This window comes from Pleurodeles waltl, chromosome 3_1, assembly GCF_031143425.1.
Source record: "Pleurodeles waltl isolate 20211129_DDA chromosome 3_1, aPleWal1.hap1.20221129, whole genome shotgun sequence".
NCBI lineage: Eukaryota > Metazoa > Chordata > Amphibia > Caudata > Salamandridae > Pleurodeles > Pleurodeles waltl.
The window spans coordinates 1,647,475,172-1,647,494,114 of record NC_090440.1 but is presented as its reverse complement, the minus strand read 5'-3'; the positions used below and the strand labels follow the sequence as shown (position 1 = coordinate 1,647,494,114).

The window sequence follows — 18,943 nt, the reverse complement described above, 5'->3', positions numbered from 1 at the left end:
CAGAGAAAATGTTAAGATCTCAGTTTCCCTGGATAACATAAATTATTTCTGCCAAACTTTAGGCTCGGATCTCGCATAGAAAATAAATGCAAGTACCTAGACATACATTTATGTGTAGTTTGCATGCCATATACAGATGTAGTATAAAAATGGTTAGATGTTTATGTATCTATTTATGTCAATTTGCATCCATCTGTTTTTAAGCAACGTGCGTCCCTATTTTTCTGATTAATTTTTGAAACTTTACTGATAATTTATTTTATCTAATTTATAGGATTTGAATTGCACTTTCATAATAAACTTTTTTTCATCTCTGATGTGAACATAAAACGAAACAAACACTGCCCCTTTGATTATTTGACTTAGTATATATTGCTTTAAAAAAAAGTAAAGTTTGCCCACAAATTTTGTAAACTTATTGGGGTTTGCGAAAACCCCCAACAATTTGAAGAGTTATTAAAGGAATGTTAATGGATTTTTTAAATACATAGATGTTGATGTCAGCCAGGGCTGCCTGCCAGGTATAGTTTGCTCACGCCTTACCTTCAGTACCAATGAAAATTCTTAAGAGACTATGAAGACTTGTGTCTTCTAAATGGTATCGCCAATATTTTTTCATTATAGGCTTCTGTCACTGATGGTTTTGAACAGGCAGTGGACCCACGGACATTTTTAAAATCATGTGGTTTTCCCATCCCAGTTCATCTCTAGCCGTCTATAATACTCTCCCTCAGAATTGCTGGTTGACAATTAACGTAAGAGGGCAAAATATTTATTTTTAAAATCACAGATTAAAGGTTAATTGTACCAGCAATAGACCCTACAGACTTCTTATAGAGGAGGGTCCTCACACCTTGAACTCTCTCATAAGCTCTGCACAGACCCACACCTACAGCGCATAAGGCAGCCTGTCTCTTGTTTCATCTCTGATTTATTAATTCGGAAATGTATTCCTAGCATTGACTTGATGGTGACCATTTATACCAGAGTGTCAGCATTTGTACAGTTTTGTCTGAAATCCACTAGTCTAGAAACAAATTTTGATTACCTCATTTACTTTTCTAAATAAGAATGATGTAGACATTGTGCTGATTTTTAGATTTCATTTAATGCAGTAATTATTTATTGTAGGCTGGAGAACTGTGAAGTAAGAGTGTGGAAAGGAATGGAAGTGGCAGTAATATTTGGGGAACAGGGAGTCCCTAATTTTAAAAATAGTTGGAAAATGTACAGAATACAGTTAGCAAAAAACCAGAGGGTAGTTTGCTGTATTCTGAAGTTTAACTATCAGGTGTAAATGACAGAAAACATTCAGTTCGATGTTTAATGAGTGAGGCATCAGTTTACAGAGTTTTTCCCCTGAGTGGCTTTGATTTATTGTTGATTGTTGCTGAATAAGGTGTAAATTACTTTTGAACGTTTAGGAGTAAATCATACTCACAGAAACAGCTTTCTTAATCTAGGCCTTTAATATTTCCTTTTTTCAATTTTCTTACACGAATCTGAATTTGGTATCTTTATTTTTAGTACATTTATTTTGGTCTTTGCCATATATTTATGTTTTTCAAAATATAGCATTTCCTAATAACATGTAAAAGAATATTTGAATTTAAAAAAAGTAATATTTCTTTAAATAGTTATTGGCTACCACATATTGAGCCTGATACTTATATGTAGGTCATGGGCCAAGAAACCATCACTAAAATAGAGCGTAGTTCAGTCTAACTGTTGGCTGTAAAGTTGCTCAACTCTTACTGGGTACAAAAGCTACTGACTGTGACAAAGCAAAAATAACCTGTTACACACCTACATTCTGGCAAACTAAGAACTCTTTCCGGAATGCTTAGGGACAAGGTTTGCTCAGCAGTTGGCAGTCAAACAAACAATGAGGCTCAGTACAAGAGACATTTTAATGTAATTCAGCCAGTTAACATTTCCATATACTTGAAGATGGATATGCTGAATTATCTAAGAGTTGGAGTGAATTATATGTTTTAAAATATTTTTGCATTGTAATAGCACAAAATGAACTTGGTTACTCGTTGCTGTGGAAAAATGAAAATACAATTTAATATCAGTATTGCTCCGCTGCCTGTACTGAATATGAGCAATCATTCCAAAAGCAACACGTACCGTAGTAGAAAGGTGAGATAATGCTTTAATGTGAAGGAGTTCTTCATATATGATTTCTAAATCATCTACAGTTCTCTGCCCAGGCCTGGGAAGAGAAAGTGAAAACAAGGGGAGCATTATATTTGTAACAAAGCTATGACTGTCAGAATAGCAAAACAATTATTATGACAGAAAAAGACAATGAACAGCTGAATCCAAAATGCAAACTTATCACCCATCTAATTTTCTACAATTTCAGTAAATTCCACTGGAAAAAAGAATGTTAATTACCATAAGCTTTTACATTTTTAAATTGTGACTGAGTGATTCATACCACCATGCAACAAAATAGATTATATTGCTGAAGCAACTCCTTTTGAATAACAAACTGCAACCATTACCACATAATACAGAACCTGATTTGTGAGCCCAAATTGACTAGAAGTGGTGTTAGAACAGTAATTCCGCCTCTCTGAAGTAAGGGTAAGACAGCATATTGGCCAGTGTCAAAGTTGTGGTCAGGTCAAAATTGTAAAAAGAACATTTTTTTTTGTGCAAAAAATTGCTCAAACTAAATGTAAAATATATACAGGTAAATGTGTTGTGTTTCTTACCTAATGTTTTAAACATAATGCATTTTGAACTGAAAGTTTCACATTATTCACCAAGATTGATGAGCAGTAGGTACCAGTGAGAATTTAAATCACCTTAGTAGTAGTGTTTTAAAATGTTACACATCCACAAGAAACATAGCCTCAAATGTTTGATAGCTGAGGTTAAGAGCCTGATCATTTAAAAATTGTAGTCATCCCAATTAGAGAACCTCAAAAACTAAGGCTAGTTGTCTGAATAGTAAGTCAAGCAACGACTAATTTGACAATCAGCAAAACAAAGCTAGAACAAATAATACAAATAAAAAGCAAATGAGTACACTGACTGCTTACATAGTAGCCTATGTCAATGAAATGGAACAACAGCATTAAATATTAGTAAACATTGTTCAAAGAACCAGACCTCATGAGAAGAAGGGAGTTCTAGGCTGTGAAGTGCTTGGATACAGTCTGCTGAAAATATATATTATATAATATTCCTTTAGTAGCTGTTAGCAAAGGTACCCTTGTAATTACAACACATTCTGAAATACACTCACGGCTTTCTCAATATCATCCTCATATGAGCATCTGGTCCAATCTGAGACAATAGAAGAAATGTATCTTGGAGTTCTTCATCACTTTCCTTCTTCTCTTCCTCAGATGGCATTGGGGAATCTTCTTGTTCATCATCAAGGAATCGATAAAAAAGATATTTATCCTGGAAATGGTATTCTTGATCCACTAGAGAAAGACATAATAAAAACCACCAAACATGAGAATGTGGGAAGTCACACATTCATAAACATATTGAACGGCCTATCAGAACTTCTGTTTCTAGTCTCCAAGTTCTTATACATGCTGACCAGATCGTATATATCACAGCAAAAAGTCAATGCAGAATGAAAATTATGTGTAACACTTTTTTACTCACTGACTTCAACTTGCTAGAAATGTTAGTTACCACTTAATCATTTACGCATGAAATAGCAAACGTGTTGCATTACAGGGATAGGCAGAGTGGCATGTACCTTTAAGTATGAAGAAACATGAACTATTGGAGATTTGCCAAGTTCTCTACAGTCTGAACAGAGTAATGTAAGATATAAAGATTTCCTGAAACAACCTAAAGTTTTAAGACATGATTAATTGTATCTTATCAATGTACAAAATGACAGCATACAAACAGAAGGAACAGAGTATGTGTTTCACAAATTACAATAACTGCTACAAGACCCTCAACAGCTTCTCATCTTGACTACTTTATGAAAGCACTCCAAGTCTAAATGTTTTCCCATTGAAACGCAGAAGATGTTTGTTACATCTGATCACATTGAGTGTTACTGGATTTAAGGAACATGGGCAATTTTTGAATAATTATGATCAAGGAATTTAAAGGACAAGTACTCTTCTCTTTATTTTGTCAATGTTAATGAATGATTCATTGAAGGAGTTCTAGGGACTTTCACTATATCACTGAGGTTTTAAAGACCAAAATGCCTTGATGATAAAACAAATAAAGCATTTCTTTGGTTAGCTTTAGTAATTCCTGTAGCTTTTGTTCTGCTTCACTCAGAAGTTCAACACCTTCTACTCTGGAAGGGGCTAAATCATGCCATGCCTTCTGGAGCAATCCAGACTTAGTAGCTTACAGCACTATACATAACATTGTCTCAGTTCATATCCACTTTCCATTGATGAGATATGATATATGAAAAATAACAAACATTCAAAGGATTCTATGAGGGCAATTAAAGTATGTCAGACTGTCCATCAACCTCCACAGGGGGCTGCCACTGATCTTGCAGCAAATCTCATGCCATGCATAGAGATCCCCCCCTATTGCAGCATGGATTTTGTGGCAAACGAGGTCTCACTTACAAGAAAGGGGCTCTCTGCAACAATGTATGCCAAATCAACCCCCATGCCATTGTGGCCTACTCAGAATTAGTTCTCTTGTTTTCTCCAAAAATGGCTACTAGAATTAGTTCTCTATTTTCTCCAAAAACAAAGAGTTAATGTTTCTGATCTGCTGGGAGTCTTCTCCCACTGTGTGGGGGATTCTGTTTTGTCATCTTCATAACTGGACACATCCACAATGGAAGCCATGCCCTAACGAGAACAAGTCTTTTGATGGTGTTACAAAGACACTTATGTGGTAGGTGGAGGCACTGGGTTTCCAATGGCAGAACTAACTGAGTCATTACAATTCGAAGTTAGTGGTACTCCCCACATTTAAACGAGGGAAAAGGGGCTCATGTGTATTGGAAGAAGATGCCTGGCAGTATACATGGCAAGCCCATTAGCAAGTTCACATACTGACCTAATATCAGGAACAGAACAAGACAATGGGTCTCATTACGAGTTTGGAGGTCGGACCACTGGACTGCCATGGTGGCAGTCTTTTGAATGACAACAGGCCACTGCTCCCAAGACCGCTGTATTAAATTTCTGCATAGGGCTGACGTGATTGGCAGGGGGAGGCAGGGAGCAGGATAGTGGAGCTACTGCCAGCCATGCATCCCTACCTGTCGGCACAACGAACGGACTGTACCCATGCACCACATTTTGCACAGGACACTGTGTGCCCCCCTACCTCCAATTTTTTGGGAGGTCCCACATTGGCCACCAACTCACCATCCATGGAGTGTGCCCCCTAGGCCTCCCCGTTTTGTGGCCCTTACCTGCCTGACCGCCAAGCTTTCTATAGCAGTGGGATTATCATTGAAAGCTTGGTGGTCCTACAAGTTGTAATGGCCATGGCAGTCCCAATGCTGGGATCTCCAACAATGGACGCCGTGGTCGGGACCACCGCAGTCCCTGCCTCACTGACTATGGCGATGCTGGTGATCTTCTGGCGGTCCGACCACCAAACTCGTAATCTGTCACCCCGGCTGCAAAAGTTGCGGCGGTCGGGCTGCTACCATGGCGGTTGTTGGAATTCTTCCCTTATGCAGGGTCATCCCCAATATTTTTGCATCCGGTCTCCTATTTTTTCTGACCTGTTGCTGTTGGCTTTTGAACTCTGAGCACTAACCAGTGCTAAGGTGCATATGCTCTCTGTGTAAATTGTATTGTTGATTGGTTTATCCATGATTGGTATATCTGATTTACTAGTAAGTCCCTAGTAAAGTGCACTAGAGGTGCCCAGGGCCTGTAAATCACATGCTACTAGTGGGCCTGCAGCACTGGTTGTGCCACCCACATAAGTAGCTCTGTAATCATGTCTCAGACTTGCCACTGCAGTGTCAGTGTGTGCAATTTTAACTGTAAATTCGACTTGGCAAGTGTACCCCTTGCATGTAAGACACCCCTAAGGTAGGCCCTAGGTAGCCCCACGGGCAGGGTGCAGTGTATGGTTAAGGTAGGACATACAGTAATGTGTTTTATATGTCCTGACGGTGAAATGTTGCTAAATTCGTTTTTCACTGTTGCAGGGCCTGTCCCTCTCATAGGTTAACATGGGGACTACCTTTAAATATGATTAAAGTGTAGATTCCCTTTGGGAGTGGATAGACATGTGGAGTTTGGCATCTCTGAGCTCACAATTTAAAAATACATCTTTTAGTAAAGTTGATTTTAAGATTGTGTGTTTGAAAATGCCACTTTTAGAAATTGGGCATTTTATTGCTTAAACCATTTCTGTGACTCTGCCTGTTTGTGGATTCCCTGTCTGGGTGAGTTTGACAGTTGGAATGGTTGCACCTCTCACTAGACAGTGACACAAAGGGAGCTGGGGTGTAGTCTCCATTTCCTGATGAGCCATCTGTGCTAGGAGGGAGGTGAGGAGTGGTCATTCACACCTGAAATGGCTGTGCATGCCCTCACACAATGCAGTCTCCAACCGCCTGGTGTGTGTCTGGGGCCTGCCCTGGGCAAGGCAGGATTTCACAAACAACAGAGACTTTTCTTTGAAGTAGGCCTACTTCAAAGGGCAAAATGGGTATAAGAAGGGCACCCAAAACCACAGACTTTAGAACACTTCTAGAAACCAAGAGGAACCTCTGCCTGGAGAAGAGCCGAAAAGCGGAGGAAGAAGAGCTGCCCTGTCTGTGACTGTGCTTTGTGGAGCTATCATGCAGTTGCTGCTTCTGCCTGTGCTAGTGGACAAAGACTGGACTTTGTGTTGCCCTATTTCTTGTGAAGAACTCTCCAAGGGCTTGATTTAGAGCTTGCCTTCTGTTGTTTGAAGTCTCAAGGACAGCAAAGTCTTCTCTCTGCCAGCACCTGGAGCCTCTGCTGAGACTCCTACTCTGCCATGTGGTGCCCATCCAGTTCCTGGGACACTGAAAGGAGAAGCTGGCAGCCCAAGAGTGAGAAATCCACGCACAGACCGCCGTGCGGGGAAAAGATCTACGCAACTCTGATCTGCGGCTGAAAAATCGAAGCCCCGCCGGCTTCGCCGCTGAAATTGACGCTCACCTGTTGTGTGGCTGGGAGATCGATGCACACGGCTGGAGAAATCGATGTGCAGCATCTCTGACGGAGGTTGGTGAGATCGCAACCCACGCTGCGTGGTTTTCGGATCATCGTGTGGCTGGATTTCCGATGCAAACACCGCTGGGCATGTAAAAACGACGCAAGGCCTGCCCCGGTCAAGAGTGCTGACCGGATCGACGCATCGCTCTCCTGCGGAGAGAAGAAACGACACACGCCGAACCGACTAAAGGAGAAACATCGCTCGTGATTGAAATTGACGCATCGCAAGCCCTTTTTGACGCACACTCGCCCGTGCTGAGTTATTTTTGACGCACCCAAGGTACATTTTCACGCTAACAGCGTTAGGGTTGTGTTTAAAATTACATGAAGACTCTTTTTGCATTTTTAGTGATAACTTGGCTTATGTATGGTGGATTTTTGTAGTTTTGGTCTTGTTTTGTTTAGATAAATATTTCCTATTTTTCCAAACCTGTGTTGTGTCATTGTGTAGTGTTTTTATTAAGATACTGTGTGTGTTGGTAAAAATACTTTACACCTAGCACTCTGAAGCTAAGCCTGCATCCTCGTGCCAAGCTACCAAAGGGGTGAGACGGGGTTAGCTGAGGGTGATTCTCTTTTACCCTGGCTAGTGTGAGGGTCCTTGATTGGACAGGGGGCAACCTGACTGCCAACCAAAGACTCCATTTCTAACAGCGGTCCACAGACCGCCAAACTCATAATGAGGCCTAATGCCTTGTCTCACACGCTAACCTGAAAATATACAGAGTTTACCAAAAAGTATTTGAGGAGCTTCATGCTGCTTCTAGAAGATGACAATGCATCTGTGTATATTTCAGTAGAAATACATCAAAAGATTTCATATTATACTGTGAAATTCATGCATAAATCTGTAATTCTGCTTTGTAGTACATAGCGCAGGAGTGATATCATGACTGTCCTGCAGTAAGACATGCAGCTATGCAAAAGAAGGAACACAGAACGTTTGACTTGAGTGGTGGCCAAGTTCACTCAAGAAACACCTCTATGACATGCAAGTTTTGATGAAGTGTAGAAGGCATGCTATGAGCATATGCTGATGTACTTCAGTTCTGAGCTAGTGGCATTTGCAGTAAGAACTGTAATATGAGTCACTGAAGTCCATACGACTGTAAAGAAGTCACAGGCATACCAGGTGTGGAAAAGAATAGCTGTATCCCACCTTACACAACACCTTAATCCTGTAGTTCAAAGACAGAAGGAAGCCAAGACTTTGTACCTTTTATAGAGGACCTTCCTTTGGTAGAGAGTGACTAATCTCGAAGCTCAAACCTGCAAGGCTGAAGAGGGTCTGCAAGAACCAATACGTTCAATGCCAAACTAATACCTTTTGAGAAATAATGCATTAAATGTCCACACAACAGCAATAGTAAAAGTGTGAAGAAGATACTTTAAAACGTAGCGCAGAATAATAACACTACAGAGCTCTGCCCTGTTTGGAACTTGCTTGCCTCAAAATAATTTCTACACTCTCCATCTTCCACGCTGCACTTAGCTATAAAATAAGATTATTTTTTAAATGCACTAGTGGGTTCATATTAAAATTATTTTCGAAATTTGAATAAACTAGACTGGTGTCTGAAAAAAAGAAAACAAATTCACACCACTAGATTCAAACTTGTTTTTACTATATAATTATGATGAACTATAACTGTATCTGTTGCTGTACTTGGTTGCATAGAATTTGATGTTCTAAGGCTGAATATTTGTTTCTTGCTTATTGTTCATGTTTTGTCTGCTAAATTTTTGTTTGTCTGTCCCACACCCACCGTCATTCATTCTCTGGTTTAAATGAAGTGTTCAGAATTTGATATTTGTTGTCCCTTTACATTTTTCTTAGATCATTTTCACACTGTTAAATTCAAACTGTAATTAAAACTATATGATTTAGTCATTTTTTAAATCAAACTGTTAATTACAACTAATTACTAAATATCATGCCATAGACTATTAATGAAGACTGACAACCAATTTACAATTCTTAGAGGAAATGTTTGCATCACATATCAAGTGCATTGTAGGTGGAACTGATTGGTGTTCCCACTCTGGTCATACTAAACTTACCGTTTGACTATAATGATTTTGCTTTTCATTTTTAAAGAGGCGTCTTTATACAATACAAAGGTGCATATTTACAAGCCCCTAGCGCCACCGGAGAGTCACTTTTTGTGACGTTCCGGTGGTGCTGTGCACTGCATCATATTTACAAGGTGACGCTAAGCCACTTTTTCTGGCTTAACGTCGCCTTGTGAATATGGACCCCTCCGACGCAGTTTTCTGCGGCAGAGGGGCGTGCAATGGGTGTTGCTGTGAGCATTCCACCGCAAGACCCATTGCTTTTGACGCTGCCCCAGATTTACGAGAATTTGTAAATCTGTGGCAGTGCCAAAAACTAAGGTGTCTATTCCTGCACATAAACAATCATTCAATAATTATGATTTGCTACTTCTATGTGTGCTGCATTGTGCAGCACACATAGAAGTGCCAAATCGCCATTGTAGATTGTTTATGTGCAGGAAGGAAGATCTTCCTGCACATAAACAATCATTGCCTTCAACGCAGACACCCTTGCAGTTTGGTGCCTGTATTGGTGCTGGCAGATAACTTTAGTGCCAGCACTAAGGGAAGCAGGTGTGTAGCTTTTTTTTCTAAATACGGCGCATTCCTGCATTTCAGAACTGGTCCAGCGCTATCAATTTTGGTGTAGCGCCGTGTTGCACCAGTTCCTTGTACATCTGGCCCTAAATTTGCTGTGCATTCTGCTGTAAGTATGTACTGAGGGAATAAAAGTAAATGTTCATCGTTAAAAAGTAATTTTCATCCAGTATTATACAGTGCAGGGTACTCGGTAGAGAGAGATTAGAGACTTTAATTGTGAAAGTGACAGATTTACACAACTTGAGAAATTAATGATAAATAACACGTACACTATATTTTTGGTCATTCATGGTCTTCTGAGGTCAGCCAGACTGTACTTGTGCCTCAGTTATTCTGGTGAATCAACACCCAGAATAAGAAAGATGACAGGCCTTCTATTACAGGCTTGTTTTAAGCCATCTGCAATATTGGCTTGCTCTGAGAAGTGTGGTACTGAAGAGCAAGGCTGTGCATTCAGGAATTCAAGGACACGTAGCGCTTACTCACTAGGTTGAGTAGGCACTGTGATATGGTTGCACAGGGCAACGTCTTTGGCAGACTCTCTTTCGGTTGCTGGGGCATTGCAATGGAGATCAGCATTTGATGTGACATCTGGATCAAGTTGGAACTTCCATTGCAACACAGGCAGAGAAGGGTTTAGGACTTGTAATGACTTGCATTGATGCCTGACAAAAGTTTGTGTTTCTGGCATGTCTGCACACCAACCTCACATTGCCACACATTTTTTACTTTCTTCACTTTCCAGCCCCTACAGGTTTTTTCCAGGTGGTTCCTAGATTGTCCCCTGATTGTTATTTTGTGCTCAGCTTCTGCTTCCTGGTATCTTCATCCATAGGTATTCACAGGGCAAGTCTTCTTCTGCCCAACATCTTGCAGCTTCCTCTCCTCTGCAGCACTATATTCCAGCGCCCCACAAAATTGAAACATTTTTGTGATATTTATTAAATTAGTACTACTCTTTTTGTAGCAGTATATGAGACCAATTTCCTGAAGTTATCCTGTCACTCTGCATTGGTTTAAATTTACACTTCTGTGTTGGTGGATCCTGGTGAAGTCCTGTGGTCTTTCTGTGTTTCTCTCTCTGTCTTACGGAATCTTCATTTCCCCTGGAGAATACCTACTCTGTCAGCTCATATCGACTGTAGAGATAGAGACTAATACCATTACGCACCTATTAGATTAGGCACCTGGCATCTTGCTCAGGGCTTGAGTTATAACCCATAAACCCTACAAGCAATAGCCTGTGCCACTGCTAAAATCCAAAATGATATAAAAAATGGTTCAAAATGAAAGGGAATTCTTGTTTGATCCCCAGTATCCATAGGCACAACAAGGAGCAAGTAGTTTTTCCACTCAAGAGACAGAAAATACTGCATTCTCTAATCCCTCCTTAATTAATCAAGCTATGTGTGTTCATGATGTGGGAACTATTATGGCATCGGTGGAAAAAAACTTCTGAAGGTTCCCATGTTTTCTACTCATTTCTAGCTCAAAATACCTTACACCTTGTGTACTGCCCTGGACACTTTAACACAGCGATCTGCAGAAATAATGAACTCAAAATTGAATAAAATCTGCTATAAACAGATTAACATATCTATTGACTATGGCAGTAGTTATCAAGCGGGTCCTACGTTCAATATATAGCTAGTTTCAACGTGTATCTGTTGTTTGTACCTCCAGTTTGTAATATGCAATTAACTGTGTCAGCTGTAATGATTCCTAGATAGCACCACTTCTAATTGCATGTTATTAATGGCAGTGATTTGTCTTTAAAGGGCCTGGTAATGCCAGGGAGCGTGAAATACCGAAACAAGTGCATGATTACTTTCAATCTTGTGTGTGTAGCAGAGCTTGTTACGCGTAATTGTGCTTAAGCTGCATCACATTTGGTAAACCGAACGGCGATAATGTTTTAATCAATCATTACTCCTTCGCCAGCCTCTTCTTTTCATAAAGTGCACGTTGTGATTTTATAAAATTCCAATTCAGGTTTCGTTACGCGATTAATAAGTTGGTTGCGAATCACGATTTTTTGCCCTATGAAAGTGTCCTATACAGCTATATTTAAATATTACTTACGTTAATGAAATCACATTACTTATTTATATATTTCTCACAACCATCAGTTATACACATATGACAGTCCTAGAGCAGAGGTCTTTAAACTTTTTGATGCTGAGACCCCCCTGTCAAAATCTTTTCTACATAAGGACCCCAGCCTGACAACATTTTCTAGAACCTGATACACCTCATCTTTGCCAACTATCACCAACCATATACACCCCCAATTCCCACAGGAAATCATTTTTATGGTGGGGAAATAATATTAGAGTGTTTAGCAAACCAAAGGTTAGTGGGTGACATAGATTCGTTGTCAGAGGCTTACCACACAGGTCAAACAAAAAGTCTCCAAAAAGAATTACCAGAAAAATGCACACTGTTAATTTATTTTTCACATACAAAACATAATTTGACAAAACTTATTTGGTTGATTACACCTTCCTTAAATAATGTGATGGGCGTGCCTGTTTTTCGCCAATGAGACGTTCAATCCGTGGTTGCACCTCATTAGTACCAGTTTAACACCCAAATATAACAATAAGCAATAAAAAGGTGACCAGTACAGCTTTGCAAAGGACCTTCTGCACAGAAACACGAGTCACTGCTTTTTAGTAGCTTTTGAACTGCTTGAGCTATAAACATTTTTTTTGTAAAAATCAGCAGATTGTGTGGCAGATGATGGATTAAGTGGCAAATGCCGCAAATCTATACTTATGCGAAAATCGCCATGGCCGCACAATCACATAATTCAAGTGGTCCTGGGTAAAACGGCTGTAATGCATGGGCTGCAACTTTAATGAATGGCATCTGAGGAGAACCATTCTATATTTCATGGGATGCTGACGGCTTGGCTTTTACAGCTGCAAGGAATTGGAGGTTGGTAAACGCCACTGATCATAATTAAAACATACCATTTAGAATCATTAATGATAAACTGTACGGTCCAAGTAGGATGCTTTCTTTAATTCCAGGGGAGGAAGTGGTCCCCTGATCGTCTTTCACACTATTTTTCAAAAAAGGTTTTTATGTCTAACATTATGAAAACAGATGTTTCTATTTTTGCAAAAACTGACTCCTGATTATATTAGTTTGGTGCTGTTGTTGGCTTTAGTTTTTAGGTCTTTCACCGTTAGGTAGCTACATATAAAATACCGGGCAGCTTAAATGAAAAATATATAAAAAAAGTTTTTACTGAGTGGGAAATGCACTATAGCACATTATGAAACCTCTATTAGTTAATACACTGGAGAGATCTGTGTGTAATCAGAAATCCACCCAGTTAAAACTTAGTCGGTGCAGTGGAGAACAGTAACTTGGGTAATTTTAGTGCGTCGAGGTCACACACAGCCTGTCACAAAAAGCACTGTGAATATGTAAGTCACTATTTTATAATTGCATTACACACAGTATAAGATAGACAGCTACAAAACATGCAAATGTTTTCACGATAAAATGGTGCTTCCAAAATATAGATTTTAGTAACACCCAGACTATATTTAACTGCCCCTTCAACACAGCCTCAGGGGCATAACCGCTATGTAAATAATTAAAATCATGCACTTCACAGTTCAGTTGTCAACTCTTTGCAATACCACTCAAAAAAGAACAAATGTGTGTAGTCACAAAGCTTCCATTGATTCGATCAATTAAAGCCAGTACTCGCTCCCAAGCATCCTTTAGACTTGCAGGTTAATTCCGTAGTGCACATTTGCATTTATTTCAGGCAAGCAGGGAATCTGGCTGGGCTTCGGTTTCACAGCAGAGGACACCCACTGAATGACACTCCTGGTGAAGCATTTTAACTAATGAATTTAATCACCCTAGATGGTTGTCTTTTCCTAAAACGAAAAGCAAACGTTTCGTATTTCAGGCACAAGTGAGGCTAGGTGAATCCGTGACCCCTTTCCTTGACTCCATGGCCCCCCCACCCCCACCCCTGGGGGTTGCGCCCCACAGATTGAAGACCTCTGTCCTAGAGTGAGTGTTTCTGAATCAAGCCTTGGGGAGCAACCTACGACTCCCGAATAAGTCATCAAGGAATATATATATAATTTTTTTTTACACAGCAATGAATAAAATGATGCGCAATCAACTGATATATGTCACTACACACAGCTGGCAAATTACAAAAATGCATTTGACTTATTCACGCATGTTGATGCTATTTTTTAAAATATTTGCACACATAAGCAAAGTTTTAGTGCACAAAAGCTTACTTAGATTCCCACTAAGGACAAATCCTAATTCAGAGAATCATGATGGCCAGATTTTTTAGGGTGAAGACAGTAGTTACTATTGTGGAACATCTTCCAGCTGAATAGATAACCTGCTGTCGTTCGTAGGTTTCAGGAGAGAAATTATGGGTTTGTTATGGGAGCTGGTATTGCTGACGTAATTAATATAGAGAGTCGCACAACAATGCTGATTGCCTTTTTCCATCCTCAATGCCTTCCTAAACGAATGCCTACTCAAGAAGGTGAATGGAGGGTCACACAGGCATTTTAAACCACCTGCCATTTCATTGGTGGGTTGGAGACCCTGGGGGCCAGTCTTTAGGCAGAGGGTCTCTACGGGTGCCTCAGTCACTTTCCGCTGCTCCCTCAAGGTTATTTACAGCAGGCATCGAGAGGCGTCAAAAGAAAGAGAGGGTGAAGGAGAAAAACTGATGAGAGGAGAATTAAAAGGAGGGAAGGAGAGAGAATAGGTAGATCAAAAGAGAGAGACTGTGGACACAAAGAGAGGGGTGCTGGGTTGAGCATCTTGCAGGGGCTGCTTTGGTTTCCTGGTCAGTCCCTGGATGTGGTGCAATGACTGTTGGAAAGGACTATTAGCCCCATTTTATCAGCAGGAAGAGTGGACCAAGGTTTTCCATATAAATACATTTTTAACGCCTGAGAGATTGTGCACTTACACTAAACTACAGTGGTAGTGGTTAGGGCTGAGCTGCAAATGCGTTTCGAAATACGAAAGTAATGGAGTACCCAGGCAGGTTGCTGTTACGGATCAAAATTCCACAAAATGGATACATGTACACATTTTGTTTGCTGGGATTTGTTAACATTTTCAACACCAGACCCATATGTTCATAAATACTTCTTCACAAGAGATAGTGGTAAAAGCAATTTTAGACCCATGTATAACAATTAAATGGTAGCTCTCTAAAGTGTATCAAAATTCCTACTGATTTCTCATTTCAAAACCACTGAGGCCCTATAATCCAAATTTGTACTCATCACTTGCTTTTTCAGATCATCAAATACAAGGTAAACAATTGTGAAATTGCAAGGGCGCAAGCATTAAATACAATAATGATGCTTATTAGTTTTGATTTAAAAGCGTTTTCACTGCTAACACGGCTTAAACATTTCATGAACATTCATTTTATTGTGCGACATTTTATCCTTGTGTTAATTTCTATAAGGCAGAACTGTTTCACTGTTCAGTTCTGTCACCACCAGGTCCTCACAGTTTGAGTGAGTGAAATAAGTTACCGAAAAGGCAGAATTCTCCACCTTGGTTCCCTATATGTGGTATTTAGGGGACAAAGAAAAGGAAGAATGTGAACATACAGTCATTTTCCAGGGAACAATTTAAAAATATTTTCTTTTTTAATTTGAGTCCAATGTATAGGGCACACTAATATGCACGGTCATATTTTTTCCACTTGCACTGTATATTATTTAGGATGTCGCTGTACAGGGTTATGTACTTGTGTATGTATTTCTGTCTTGTAATATACTTTACAAAAATAAGGCCGTTCATCATCCACACTAGATAAAGTGCCCATACACTCTTGCCCCACCAGCTAGTGAGATGCCTGAATTATCTTGTACCTTTTTTGAGTGCTAATCAAGTAAATTTGTTTCTTCCAGCAAATCTATAATTCTGTTAATTTAAATATCCAAAGCGCACGCAGCAGTGGAATAGCAAGGGTACCATGGAACCCAATTACAAGCAAACAAAATGGGCCTCCTTATCTCCAGTGTTGGTACTACAATATAGTCACAACTGGGGTACAGTTGTCCTCTGAAGCATCTGGGCCCCAGTGCCACAGCACTTATTGCACGATTGCTAGCTATGCTTCTGGCAACCAGATTACATGCAAAGTAATCATTATTCCCTACAATTGCTCTCTTCAGTCTGTGCAGCTAGTTTTATGAGCAAGAACAGTAATGCTCATAAAACTAGATAAATTAACTACAGTAAAGTAGCCCAGCTTAAAATAGAAAGGAGGTTGGGCGGATGGGGAGTAAGGGGCCATGGGAAGGCGCTTTTAAGCATCTTATGTTAGAGTGCGGAGATGCTTGGGGTTTAATTCACAAAGGCAAACATAGACCTAAGGTCTAAGTTTGCCTTTGTGAATTGGGCCCTTAGACTTCAGTTCTAAAGTTGGACTTCAGGTCTAAAGTTAGACTTAAGGTCTAAATTTACCTTTGTAAAGTTGGGCCTTGGTGCCCTACAGCTCTGGTATGGCGAGGCTGAACTGGGCATCACTCGCGTGTTTATCCAACCTGGTAGATGGCATGTGACTGCAGAAGCTTGTAATTTACATTTGAGTAAGTAGTTGTTCACAGTGGAATATTACTATTTTAAGTGAAACTGATGGTACTCCAACAGTTGCACAAGTCAAAACGTAACGGTTTGTGTTTTTAGTAGGAGAAGTGCCAGATGCTGAGCTTCTCGTTTTCAGTCTCAAATACCAGACAGCACATGCACTGTCTCTTGCAAGACTAGTGTTAGCTTACAGTGGGATAGAGCCCACCCATTGTGTACCTTTGTTTGGCTTTACTGTTACTGTCCTTTGCTTACGTCTTCTTCATTAGTGTGCGTGGGCTTTCCCTCCTCTTCTTGTGTGTGTGTCCCTAAAGTTACGCTCCTTAAACCCCTGGTCTCTCTTTTTAGCAGTTATTTTTCCTTTTTAAGCCTTTTACAATAGTGCATGTGTTTTCCAGCTGTCTCAATCATGTTCTTGTCCCGCTCTGCTGCACTGGCTCATGTGGTTCTTTCACTGGCCATGTGGGTCTCCCCTGCCCTGTGATGTCCTTATATGTTGATTCCTCTTGCACCGCTTTTTTGCCGTTGTGCTCCCTCTGCTCCAGATTGCACACCCTCTTGTCCGTTTGCACACTCCCTCGTCCGTTTGCCTCCCATGTTCTACTCTCTCCATTTGATTACCCCCACCCATGCCTCATGTTGCTTCACCCTACCACCCTCGTGTTGCTTCCCCATCCCTCTGTTATTTCACCCACCTTCCTCCTCTCCGTATTTCTTCCTTCACCTGAGCTACTTTTTTGGGGGTTGGCAATCAAAAAGAAAAAAAAAAAACTTGCGCCATTTTGTAGGCACGCACATGCACAGTGAGAAGGCCTACAAAATGATGCAGCTGCTCACGTCATTGCTTTTTTTCTATTAAAAAACGCTGCACAGCATCTGGAATGCTGTATAGCATGACAAGAACCATTTGCAAAGCCAATACACATCTCCCAAAGGCGAGACCCTTTGGCTTTGCCAATGTTGGTTTCAGTTTGATTTGTAGTCTCAGCAAAAAGTATTATTTGGCCTCTGCAGTACTTCCATTGGCTTCTAGGACTGCCCAGGATTGAGCTGTTTGCATGGTTTGAGATGCTAGCGATCCAGGAAGATGCCTCTCAGTCTCCCCTTACCCTTCTTGCCCTCAATATTGCAATAAAACAAAATGTGGGTCTATTGCCTAGAATGTTAGTAATGACGTTAAATGAATAATATGAGCTCTTAAAGTAATTGCCATTGTGGGTTGCAGTGTGTGCATGGGGTTACGATTGTACCTCATGACCTTTGCCCTTGCTTCTGCTTTGAAAAGTAGCCACAGCGGATCCTAAAGATGTGTTTGAGAAAAGAAATGTTCAAAGGCAGACACATTATGGCTCTAAGCTTCAGCAGGATGGGAAGAAAAAAGGTGTGCCACAGTCATAAGAGCCCCCCCAAAAATTACAAGACAATACAAGACTCCTTGACAGTGCCACGTTACCTTTAAATGGCTTTGCATAGACCCTCTTCAGGGCTGCTATACATCTGCATGATACAGTAGGGGCGCATATTGACTACTGACAACTGCAGTGTCCGAGAACCTTGCTGTTAGCTCCTGCTCTGCATGCTATTTCCCAAAGGGCATGACATGCAATGGGTTAAATACTAGACTTTATGGTCTTCCTACTACATAATTGTTTAAAAGGCACTCTGTATGGTTCAGACCACCGATCATGTAATGAAGCTAAACCTTTCTCCACTTCCAGCCCCAAGTCCCTGCAAGCTGCTGCCTGGCTAAAGTTACAGCATCACTGCAGAGTGATGATGGTCTCCTTAGGGAAACATAAGCAGTGCTGATTCATTAGTCTTCGAAACTAACAGTTTCGAGCCCCGTCTCTTGAATAATGCCATTTTTGTGGACTCACTACAGGCTTTAACTATTTCAAAGGTATGTTTCCATCATTATTCTACCCTCATTGGCCCCAGCACTCTCTTCCCAGTTGGCAAGCTCCAATCATGTAAACTGAATCACTTCTAGCTGTGTTAAATGGTGTGGCCTATTGTCTCTGCCAATGCTTGTTCTGTTGTTTATTGTGTGTTTCCTCACTGCTTTTACCTGCATATAACATTTAGACTATTCTGTGATATTTTTCAAGGTCTATTTTTGTCTTGCACAGATCAAATAATGTGTTAATGCAATAAGATAACTTGGTTGCGATTAAAGTTTTTGCACAAATTATTATATCATTGTATTTTAAGTGGTTTGTGTGGTTTTTACCCACCTGGACTTCCAACAACACTGGTAAGAAAAAAAGAGTGTTTTTATTATACACACATTTTGGAAGGTACATTTAGTGGTCAAACCAAGATGTTCAACGTTTAACAAATAAATAAATATTGCACTGTTTCTTACTGATGGTTTGAACCTCTGTGCAGGGTACGCTCCAAAGTTGTGATTTTGTTTGGAACAGGGGCGTTTAATAATATCTAGCATTTTGATGACACTATTACACAAATCCTTGTCAGAATTAGAGGCA

General features: G+C 40.3%; 1 protein-coding gene across 4 annotated transcripts in view; it reads right to left on the bottom strand.

Annotated features, from left to right (window-relative positions):
• RAPGEF4 (Rap guanine nucleotide exchange factor 4) overlaps positions 1-18,943 on the bottom strand; it is a 942,686-nt gene that overhangs the window by 293,426 nt on the left and 630,317 nt on the right. For all 4 annotated transcript variants that reach the window (XM_069225351.1, XM_069225352.1, XM_069225353.1 and 1 more), the window contains 2 exons: positions 3,263-3,446; positions 2,134-2,218 (listed from right to left, as the gene is read on the bottom strand). In XM_069225351.1, the coding sequence (XP_069081452.1) occupies positions 2,134-2,218; positions 3,263-3,446 (269 nt within the window). The remainder of the gene's footprint in view (positions 1-2,133; positions 2,219-3,262; positions 3,447-18,943) is intronic.